Source organism: Mus pahari, unplaced genomic scaffold, assembly GCF_900095145.1.
Source record: "Mus pahari unplaced genomic scaffold, PAHARI_EIJ_v1.1 scaffold_6865_1, whole genome shotgun sequence".
Taxonomy (NCBI): domain Eukaryota; kingdom Metazoa; phylum Chordata; class Mammalia; order Rodentia; family Muridae; genus Mus; species Mus pahari.
In genome coordinates, this window is record NW_018392541.1 from 31,746 (window position 1) to 43,968 (window position 12,223).

A 12,223-nucleotide genomic window follows, 5' to 3' on the forward strand; every position below is an offset into this window, starting at 1 on the left:
CTTTGAATCTGTAACAGTGTGCTTATAACTTGGAATAACTACAGTAACCAGGTGTTACTCAGTAGGTAGACTATATATTTGTGCATATATAATAGCAACAAATATTAAAGAAGAGATCAAAACTATGGGAAAAGGAGGGAAGTTTTGAAGGGAAGAAGAAGGGTAGTTAATGTACTATGAGTTTCTCAAAAGCAACCACTATTAAAAAAGTGAAATTCCATGAAAAGGTTCTATCTGGTCTCTGTCATTGTTCTGCACATTCAAAATCATCTTGAAAGCTAAATTGTATTACTAGACATTTTAAATTAACTTGCATTTCTATGTCCTATCATATCTTACTGAATTTCTGTTTTGAAGTCATGAATTTGGTCTCACAAATTCTGCAGAATATTATTTGTACAACTTTAAAATTGCTCAATATAGTAACCTTTGAATGTGGGTTACAATATTTATTTCTTCATATCAGTAAATATTTCACAACAAACAAGAAAACGTTAATGATTTTTTACTTGCACTATAAATCTTACCTCTCAGCTTTGCTACAAGCTGAATAGGTGTCCTGGGCTGGAATACTAAGAGCACTTACAAGGAGCTATTCAGGATGTCAGACTATACTTGGTTTGAAGGGATACCTTTTCCTGCAATATTATATCAAAAAGAAACTATAGAAGAAATTCGTAATAAGTTTGTGGTGAAAGAAGAAGACTTGATGATATTGTCTTACCCAAAGTCAGGTAAGGATTATCAGGAAGACTAATTCTGAATTGTATAATGGAGGTTAGTACATTTATCCTAATTCATTTTGAGTGATGAGTAGAGTGTTCCATATATTAATGAGTAAAATGACTTGTGGGCATGGAGATTTGTGTGTGTTCCACTCAGTCTGACCTATGTGGGCAGAGGTGATCAGCTATGGCACCAGAACAATGATAGTGGTCCCTGAGGAAAAATATGCCATTGGTCCCTCTCTCTGGGGAGGAGATAGGAGAGTGAGAGTTATGAGAATAAATACAAGAAATAACATTAAGAGATAAAGACATGTATGTGAGGATATGTGGAGGAGAGGACAGTGTCAGGTAGAATTACTATGGACCTTGTCCAGGATGTAGAAAGAGTGTGAAAACTCAAGAAAGCCAAAAGCAACATCGTGGTAGTTTGGGGTATGGATGTCTGCTGTGTGGAAAAACCACTGAACATTGAGTAAGTATTAGGCTGCTGATGTTGAAAGGATAATGACACATAAATTCCAAAAGCAGTGGGAATACAGGAATAAAGTACCAGACGATAACTCAGAGAAGGAAGCTAGAGAAACATCCACTGACACATGAGCACATAAACACAAATGCATGTGTGTGTGAAAAATATGTACAAGGGAATTGATTCATCTTAAAAAGAAGAACTCAGTCATACACTGCAGCCTAGGTGCATTTCAGTGACAATGAATTAAATTAAAGCAGGTAGTCTCAGAGGGCAGGTGCTATGATTACGATATTCTGAAATATCTGGGGTAGTCAAATTCATTCCACCAGAATGTGGAATGATGTTGGCCCAGGGCTGGAGGAGATATTCCATTGGCAGGCTGCTGTTTAATGAGTATAGGGTGTATAGGGTCTCTGCTTTGCAAAATGAAGTCTAGAATATGATGATTGAATATACTTTACACTTATGTCACATGGACATTGTGAAGACAAGTTTTGTTTTTGAAAATGGGCAGCACTGTAAATGGTATGGGCATATATTTTACTTGAGGCTTTTTCACAATTAATGTTGAAATGAGTGACAGTCACTTTTCCTTTTCATTCAGGAATGAACTGGCTGATTCATATTTTCTGCTTGATTCAGACTAAGGGAGATCCCAAGTGGATCCAAACTGTGCCCATTTGGTACCGCTCACCCTGGCTAGAGAATGATATAGGATATCCTGAAATAGTCAATAAGGAAGGACCACGACTCATGACCTCCCATCTTCCCATCCATCTCTTCTCCAAGTCTTTCTTCAATTTCAAGCCCAAGGTCATTGTCCAGTGGTTGAGATTTTCTTTGACCAAACACTCTTTGAACTGATTTTACCTAACACATCCTGGAGGTCTTGCAGAAATGTGAAGGTGGGATTCTTATGCACTAGGTGATGCCAATGTTTCCCCATCTCAGACTATATTAGATAGAGTACCAGAATGTGGGCCATCCCACAGTGATCCTGGGAAGCTTTAAGAAATAAAGTAAAATGTCACACTGAAACATTCAGGAACTACATACATAGGCCAAACAGAGTTCAAACTCACAGTGGATATTACTATATCATTGTCATCAAAGAGCCAATCTTACTTACAACCTATACCCCAAGCCTTGTGGGTGAAACACCTAAGACACAATTGCTTATAGGGGAAGTAACCTGACCAGGCATCACTGTTCAAAGATCAGTTGTATATACAGTGTCATCATGTGTGTAGCTATGTATTGAGATCAGTAGCCACAGGAATCTCCCATGAAATGGAAAGAGGATTAGTAGAAGGAATCAGAGATATCCACATACTGACCTATCACAGCTCCTTGTTAATAAGGAAGTTTTCTGTAAATTCCTCCATCCATAAAAGCTATAAATAGTTTATGCTGCAACTACAAAGACAAACTTAGAATAATCTCTCATTCAAATGGCACAATGAATTTGTGGCCATTCATATATATGTGTGTGTCTTATGTGGTTTTGGAAAATATTGACTGGGGAAACTGAAGCTTAAAGACATGAATTCTATATTTGGAAGGTTCTAGAAGAGCCTCTCAGGAGACTACTCTATCCAGCTCCTGACAGCATATACTTCTTGGCATCAAAAATAGTGTCTTGGTTTGGTTACTGAATATGGGATGGATCCCCAGGTCGAATAGTATCTGTATTGTCTTTCCTTCAGTCTCTGCTCCACACTTTTTCTCCATGTTTACTCCCATGATATTTTTTTATTCACCCTTCTAAGAAGTATCGAAATATCAAGACTCTGGATGTCCTTCTAGAGCTTCATGTGGTCTGTGAATTGTATTTTGGTTATTCTGAGCTACTGGGCTAACATCCACTTATCATTGAATATATACCATTTGTGTTCTTTTGTGATTGGGTTACCACACTCAGGATGATATTTTCTATTTCTATCCATTTTCCTATGAATTTCAAGAATTCATTGTTTTTTATAGATGAGTAGCATGCCATCTTGTAAATGTACCACCTTTTTTGTATCCTTTCCTCTGTTGAAAGACATATGATTTGTATCCAAATGCTGTCTTTTATAAATACGGCTGCTATGTTATATGTTGTAACATATTTTGGGTATAAGCTCAGGAGTGCTATAGCTGGGTCCTCAGGTAATCCTATGTACAATTTCCTTAGAAACCACCAGACTGATTTCCAGAGTGGTTGTACCAGCTTGAAATCCCACCTGCAATGGAGAAGGGTTCCTCTTGTCCAGATCCTCACCAGAATCTCTGTCACCCGAGTTTTTGATCTTAGACATTCTGACTGGTGTGTGGTGCAATCTCAAGGTCATTTTGATTTGCATTTCCCTGATAACTGAGTATGTTGAACATTTCTTTAGGTTCTTCTAGTCCATGCCATCTTTCTCAGTTGAGAATTCTTTGTTTAGTTCTCTACCCTATTTTTAAAACGGTTATTTGTTACTATGGAGCCTAACTTTTTGAGTTCTTTGTATATATTGGATATTAGCCCTCTATCAGATTTAGAATTGGTAAAGATCTTTTCCCAATCTGTTGATTGCAATTTTGTCCTAATGACAGTGTTCTTTGACTTACAGAAACTTTGTAATTTTATGAGGTCCCATTTGTCAATTCTTGATCTTAGAGCATAAGCCATTTGTGTTCTATTCATTAATTTTTCCATTGTGCCCATGTATTTGAAGTTCTTGCCCACTTCTATATATTTCAGTGTATCTAGTTTTATATGGAAGTTCTTGATACACTTGGAGTTGAGCTTTGTAAAAGAGGATAAGAATGAATTGATTTCCATTCTTCTACATGCTGACAGCCAATTCAACCAGCATCATTTGTTGAAAATGNTGTCTTTTCCCCAGTGGATGGTTTTAGAGCTTTGCAAAAGATCAACTGAACATAGGAGTGTGGGTCTGATTTGGGGTTTTCAGTTCTATTCCATTAATCAACCTGCATTTAATTGTACCAATACCATACAGTTTTTTAAAATCATTATTGCTCTATAATATAGCTTGAAGTCAGGGATGGTGAGTCCCCCAGAAGTTCTTTTGTTGTTGAGAATATTTTTTGCTATCCTTCGGAAGTAGGAGTGAATGGTTGGGTCAGGAAACACCTCTATTGAAACAGGAGGAAGGAGATTGAATTGGGGGTTTCCAGGGAGGATGTGGGAAGTTGAAAAAGGTGATAACATTTGAAATGTAAATAAAAAATATCCAATAAAAGATTTAAAATTTCTACGAGGACTTAGAGAGATGGCTCAGCTGTTAAGAGTGCTGACTTCTCTTGCAAAGGTCCTAGGTTCAGTTCACAATACCCACATGGCATCTCACAACTGTCTGCAACTCTAGTCCCAGGGCATCCGACCCCCTTTTTCTAATGTCTGTGGTTTTCTGTCCACATATGGTGTGAAAAAATGAATGTGTGAACTCAGAGATGCATAAATCAACATTTTTGAAGTTAAAAAGATGAGATCTAGAATAATTGGTACAAAATATAAAATTCTTTTTATTAAAAATGATTACTTTGGGGACTGGAGTGGTGGCTCCGTGGTTAAGAGCAGTAACTGCTTTTCCAGAGGTACTGAGTTCAATTCCCAAAAATTATATGATAGCTCATGACCATATGTAATGGGATCCAATGCCTTTTGGTATGTCTGAAAACAGCGGCAGTATACTCTTATATATAAAATAAATAAACCTTTTAAAAAATAATTATTTCTTTTAATTTATTTCTTTTGTTTTGAAATTATTATGAAAAAATATAATCATGTACATCATTTCCCTTCCACTTTTCTTTCTCCAAACACATTAATATGTCCCTTTTTGTCTCTTTCAAATTTATGATTTCTTTTTTCATTAATTCATGTTACACACACACACACACATACACACACACACACATATATATATATATATATATATATATATATATATATATATATATAACATGAATTAATATAATGTGATATATATATATATATATATATATATATATATATATTCCTAAATATATTCCTATGTTTATGTACTCCAATATAGATATATATTTACATGGCTCTAATGTATACAATGTATATTCCTAAATAAATAAATGATCAATATATTCCTAAATAAATCTGTATATCCCAAAACACTTCAGTACATCCTTCTCAGTCACTACAGTATTGCTTGTATGTATATTTTACAGGCTTGGCATTTGGTGTTGGATAACCAATAGTTATTGTGATCTTTAGAACTGTCGAATCAGTCGGTTCTTTTTACACTCTTAATTAACTAGTCATTTTGTTGTTCAATTTTTTCAAATCAAATAAAATTAGAAAAGGGGAATTATGACTATAAATTTTTCACTTGTGTATATGTTTTGCCCACATAAAAATAACAAATGTTTTTTAGAAACCATTAGATATTTGAATATTTCATGTAAATTATGACAGTCAAAATGTGAGGAATAACTGTTGACCTTCATTTACATTTTTTTCCATTCAAGGCGATCTATCTCATCAGAAATCCCAGAGATATTCTTGTGTCTGGTTACTTTTTCTGGGGTAACACAAACCTTGTGAAGAATCCAGGGTCACTCGGAACTTATTTTGAGTGGTTCCTCAAAGGTAATGGTGAGTATCCTGTGAACTATAGGAAATGGGGGAAACTCAGAGACATTTATTTCATTAATTAATTTATTAATTAATAAATTTATTTATTCATATTATATCACAATATTCAGCACCTCTCTCCTCTTAATAACCCCTACTCATAGCTCCTATCCCCATCTTCTTCTCCTCTGAAAAGGGAATAGGTGCACCTAGGGTACCTCCCTACAATGACACATCAATTCTCTGTAGGAGTTGATGTGTCTTCTTCCACTGAGACAAGACAAGGCAACCCAGATAGAGGAATGGGATCCACAGACAGGAAACAGATTCTGGGAGAGTCCCAGCTCCATTTGTTGGGAGACCTACTCGAAGACCAAGCTGCACATCTGCTACATATGTGCAGGGGCCCTAGGACTAGCTCATGATAGCATTTTGGTTGGTGGTATAGTTTCTCAGAGTGCTAAAAGGTCCAGATTAGTTGACAGTTCTGGTCTTTATCTAGAGTTCTTGACCCCGTTGGGCCCCTCAATACTTTCTCCAACTTTTCCAAAAGACTTCCAGAGCTCTAACTAATGTTTGGCTGTGGGCTTATACATCTCTTTTAGTAAGCTGCTGGGTGGAGCCTCTCAGAGTACAGTTATTCTGGGCTTTTGTATGCAAGCATATCAGAGTAACAGTAATAATGTCATGGATGGTTTCTTTCCCATGGTGTGTGTCTCACTTTTGGCCAGTCATAGATTTCCCATTCTTTCCATCTCTGTTCCATCTTTGTTTTTGCACATCTTGTAGTTAGGGCACATTTGGAACCAAAGGTTTGCTGAATGGGTTGCTATTCTTATCCCTCCACTGGGAGTCCTACCTGCCTATAGGAGGTGGCACTTCAGGCTTCATGTCACTTACTGTTAAGAGTTTCAGATAGAGTAACCACCATAGAGACTCTGGAGTTTCCCCAGTTCCAGGTCTCAGTGTAGTTTTTAGAAAGATAAAGTGAGATATAGCTTAGGTTGGCCTTGAACTCTCTGTATACCTTGGAATGACCTTGAAGTATGGTACCTTCTTCTGCTACCTCTTGAGTTCTAAGACTGAAAGCACCTACTGTATACTCTACTTAGTTGGTGCTGGTCTCAAACCCACAATTTCATGTATTATACCTAACTTGCCTACATCACTAGCCCTTTAATATTCTGTACGCTCCATTTTATCTCTCTACATTCAACAAATCTATGGGCCCAGGACTCACCTTCATTTCAACACCGATTGTGAAGTCTTTCTGTTCTCATACATCACCACAGTACAGGACACAGTCACAGATTGCCCCATGTCATAATATTTAAACACCATTTGGAGTATCTAGTCTTTACAGAACTAATCTTGATATTGACATTGGTCATCATTTGAGTAAGAAATGGCCCACATAGGCCCCAAAATTTCAACATTTGGTTCCCAATTGGTGGCACGTTTTCAGAATGTTTATGAGGTACAACCTGGTTGGAGAAAGTATTCCATTCAAGGTGGGCTTTGAGAGAGTAAACACTCAAACCAATTCCAGTGTACTCCATTTATTTCCTGCATGTAGTTGAGGAAATGAAATCCCAGCTTTCCCTTCCTATAGTTGTGCCGGACACAAACAAGCTCTCTCTTCCTTAAGCTGCCTTTGATTATGGTGTTTTATTACAGAATAGAAAAATAACAAATGCTGCTTTCTTCCTACTGTGCTTCTCATTAGTGAATTTTCTTAGTCTTTTTGTAATGGCTTCTTATACATCTTATATATTAGCCTAATCAACCAAAATTTTCTTAAAAGGCATCTTTCTAAATATTGTAAATCCTAATCTCCTATTTGTCTCTAAAATCTTTTCAGCTGTGGGGTAGGAGAATTTGATACACTCGTTTGATTTAAACAGTTATTGAAATATATTAATCACATATAGTAAAGTGTTTTATTATTGATATTTTCATACATGTGTACAGGGATTTTTGATCTCATAATAGCTCAATTACCATTCTTGCCTTTTTCCATTCTGGCTGATTCTAATCCATTTTACAACTATCTCTTTCTTTCTTTCTTTCTTTCTTTCTTTCTTTCTTTCTTTCTTTCTTTCTTTCTTTCTTTCTTTCTTTCTTATTGTTTAATCTTTTATGATATATTTTCTTTATTTATATTTTTAATGTCATTCCCTTTCCTAGTTTCCCCTCCAAAAATCACCTATACCCTACCTGCTCAACCTTCCCCCACCCCACCCACTCCCATTCCAGGTCCTGGCATTCCTTTTTACTGGGGAATAGAACCTTCACAGGACCAAGGGCCACTCCTACCATTGATGACCGACTAGGCCATCCTCTGTTACATTTACAGCTAAAGCCACATGTTCCACCATCTGTTTTCTTTGATTGGCAGTATAGTTCCAAGGATCTCTGAAAATATTGGTTAGTGCATATTGATGTTCCTTCAGAACACTTCAGCTCCCTGGAAACTTTCTCTGTCTCCTTCACTGGGGACCTTGTGCTCTGTCCAATGGATGATTGTGAGCATCCACTTCTGTATTTGCCAGGAACTGGAAGACCCCCTCAGGAGACAGCTATATAAGGCTCCTGTCAGCAAGCTCTCGATGGCATCTGCCATAGTGTCTGGGTTTGATGGTGATTTATGGGATGGATCCCCAAGTGGGTTAGTCTCTAGATGGTCGTTACTTCAGTCTCTGCTCTGAAATTTGTCTATGTAACTCCTTCCATGGGTATTTTGTTCTCCCTTCTAAAAAGGATTCTGAGACTGTGGGGTAATATCCACTTATCAGTGAGTTCATATCATGTGTGATCTTTTGTGATTGGGTTACCTCACTCAAGATGATATCCTCCAAATCCATCCATTTGTCTAGGAATGTCATACATTCATTGTGTTTTTTTCAATTTTTATTAGATATTTTCTTCATTTACATTTCAAATGCTATCCTGAAAGTCACCTATACCGTCCCCCCATCACGCTTGCCAACCCAGGCATTCATGCTTCCTGGCTCTGGCATTGACCTGTACTGGAGGTCAATTTTTGGAAGACCAAAGGCCTCTCCTCCCAATGATGGCTGAATAGGCCATCTTCTGCTACATATGCAGCTAGAGACATGAGCTCTGGGGGTACTGGTTAGTTCATATTGCTGTTCCACCTATAGGGTTGCAGACCCCTTCAGCTCCTTGGGTATTTTCTCTTGTACCTCAATTGAGGACCCTGTGTTCCATCCAATAGATGACAGTAAGCATCCACTTCTGTATTTGCCAGGCACTGGCATAGTACCACAAGGAAAAGCTATATCAGGCTCCTTTCAGCAAAATCTTGCAAACATATGCAAAAGTGTCTGTTTTGGGTCGCAGATTATTGGATGGATCAACTGTTAGAGTAGTCTTTGGATGGTCCATCCTTTCTTTTTAAAAAATCATTTTAGTAGATATTTTCTTCATTTACATTTCAAATGCTATCCCAAAAATCCCCTACATCCTCCCCAACCCTGCTTACCTACCCACTCACTCCCACTTCTTGGCCAAAGCATTCCCCTGTATGGGGCATATAAATTTGCAAGACCAAGGGGACTCTCTTCCCAATGATAGCTGACTAGGCCATCTTCTGCTACATATGCAGCTAGAGACATGAGCTCTGGGGGGTACTGATTAGTTCATATTGTTGTTTCAAGCTATAGGGTTGCAGACCCCTTCAGGTCCTTGTGTAATTTCTCCATGTCAGCTCCAAACTTTGTCTCTGTAACTCCTTCCATGGGTATTTTGTTCCCTATTCTAAGGAGGAATGAGCTACACATGTGTTGGTCTTCCTTGCTCTTTATTTTTCTTGTGTTCAGCAAATTGTATCTTGGGTATTCTAAGTTTCTGGGCTAATATGCACTTAACAGTGAGTGCATATCAAGTGAATTCTTTTGTGATTGGGCTACTTCACTCAGGATGATATCCTCTAGGTACATCAATTGCCTAAGAATTTCATAAATTAATTGTTTTTAATAGCTGAGTAGTACTCCATTGTGTAAATGTACCACATTTTCTGTATCGATTCCTTTGTTAAGGGATATCGGGGTTCTTTCCAGCTTTGGGCTATTATAAGTAAGGCTGGTATGAATATAGTGGAGCATGTATCCTTATTACCAGTTGGAAGATCTTCTGGATATATTCCCAAGAGAGGTATTCCTGAATCTTCTGGTAGTACAATGTTCAATTTTCTGAGGCACCACCAGACTGATTTCTAGAGTGGTTGTACAAGCTTGCAATCCCACCAGCAATGGAGGAGTGTTCCTCTTTCTCCATATCCTTGCCAGCATCTGCTGTCACCTGAAATTTGATCTTAGCCATTCTGACTGGTGTGAGGTGGAATCTCAGTGTTGNTTTGATTTGTATTTCCCTGATGATTAAGGATGTTGAACATTTTTTCAGGTGCTTCTCAGCCCTTTGATATTCCTCAGTTGAGAAGACTTTGTTTAGCTCTGTACCCCATTTTTAATGAGGTTATTTGAATTTCTGGAGTCCATCTTCTTGAGCTCTTTGTATAAATAAAATATTAGTCCCCTATCAGATTTAGGATTGGTAAAAATCCTTTCACACTCTGTNGGTGGTCTTTTTGACTTATTGACAGTATCTTTTGCTTTAAGGAAGCTTTACAATTTTATGAGGTTCCATTTGTCGAATCTTGATCTTACAGCACAAGCCACTGCTGTCCTGTTCAGGAATTTTTTCCCTGTGTCCATAACTTCCAGGCTTTCCCCTATATTCTCCTCTATAAATTTCAGTCCCTCTGGTTTTATGTGGACTTCTTTGTTCCACTTCGACTTGAGCTTTTTACAAGGAGATAAGAATGCATTATTTTATTTGCTGATTTCCAGTTGAAGTATCACCATTTATTGAAAGGCTGTCTTTTTTTTCACTGGAGAGTTTTAGCTCCATTGTCAAAGATCAAATAACCATATGTGTGTGGGTTCATTTCTGGGTCTTCAATTCTATTCCATTGATCTACCTTTCTGTCGCTGTTTTGTTTTTGTTTGTTTGTTTGTTTGTTTGTTGTTTTTGTTTTTGTTTGGTTGGTTTTTTTTAATCACAATTGCTCTGTAGTACAGCTTGAGGTTAGGCATGATGATTCGACCAGGGATTCTTTTATTGTTGAGAAGAGTTTTTGCTGTCCTAGGTTTTTTGTTATTCCAGATGAATTTGCAAATTGCCCTTTCTAACTCAGTGAAGAATGGAGTTGGAATTTTGATGGGGATTGCATTGAATCTGTAGATCGCTTTTGGAAGGATAGCCATTTTGACTATATTAATCCTGCCAATCCATCAGCATGGGAGATCTTTCCGTCTTCTAAATTCTTCTTCACTTTCTTTCTTCAGAGACTTGAAGTTCTTATCATACAGATCTTTCACTTCCTTAGTTAGGGTCACACCAATATATTTTACATTATTTGTGACTATTTTGAAGGGTATTGTCTGCCAAATTTCTTTCTCATCCTGTTTATCTTTGTGTAGAGAAAGTCCACTGATATGTTTGAGTTAATTTTATATCCAGCTACTGCACTGAAGCTGTTTATCAGGTTTAGGAGTTCTCTGGTAGAATTTTTAGGGTCACTTATATACACCATCATATCACCTGCAAATAGTGATATTTTTGCTTCTTCCTTTCCAATTTGTATCACCTTTATCTCCTTTTGTTGTCTATTTGCTCTGGATAGAACTTCAAGTACTATATTGAACAAGTAGGTAGAGAGTGGGCAGCCTTGTCTAGTCCCTGATTTTAATGGGATTGCTTCCAACTTCTTTCCATTTATTTTGATGTTGGCTACTGGCTTGCTGTATATTGCTTTTATTATGTTTAGGTATGGGCCTTGTATTTGTTATCTTTCCAAGACTTTTATCATTAAGGGGGGTTAGACTTTGTCAAATGCTTTCTCAGCATCCAATGAGATGATCATGTGTTTTTTGTCATTGAGCTTGTTTAAATAGGGAATTATGTTGATGGATTTCTGTATATTGAGCCATCCTTGGATCCCTGGGATGAAGACTACTTGATCATGAAGGATGATCATTTTGATGTGNTCTTGAATTCGGTTTGCGAGAATTTTATTGATTATTTTTGCATGGATATTCATAAGGGAAATTGGTCTGAAGTTCTATTTCTTTGTTGGGTCTTGGTGTGCTTTAGGTATCACAGTAATTGTGGCATCATATAATGAATTGCCTAAAGTACCTTCTGTTTCTATTTTGGGGAATAGTTTGAGGAGTAATGGAATTATGTCTTTGAAGGTCTGATAGAACTCTTCACTAAACCCATCTGGTCCTGGTATTTTTGGGGGAGACTATTGATAAATATTTCTATTTCTTTATGGGATACAGTCCTGTTTACCCCATTAGTCCAATTTTAATTTAACCTTGGTACCTGGTATCT

At 37.3% G+C, this 12,223-nt stretch overlaps 1 protein-coding gene across 1 annotated transcript in view; it reads left to right on the forward strand.

The window, feature by feature from the left end:
- Positions 1-534: 534 nt before the first annotated feature.
- The window catches only part of Sult2a1 (sulfotransferase family 2A member 1), a 40,679-nt gene continuing 28,990 nt past the window's right edge, over positions 535-12,223 (forward strand). Inside the window, exons 1-3 of the mRNA XM_021189237.2 lie at positions 535-734; positions 1,805-2,013; positions 5,698-5,824. Of these exons, the coding sequence (XP_021044896.1) occupies positions 602-734; positions 1,805-2,013; positions 5,698-5,824 (469 nt within the window). The 5' untranslated portion in view covers positions 535-601. The remainder of the gene's footprint in view (positions 735-1,804; positions 2,014-5,697; positions 5,825-12,223) is intronic.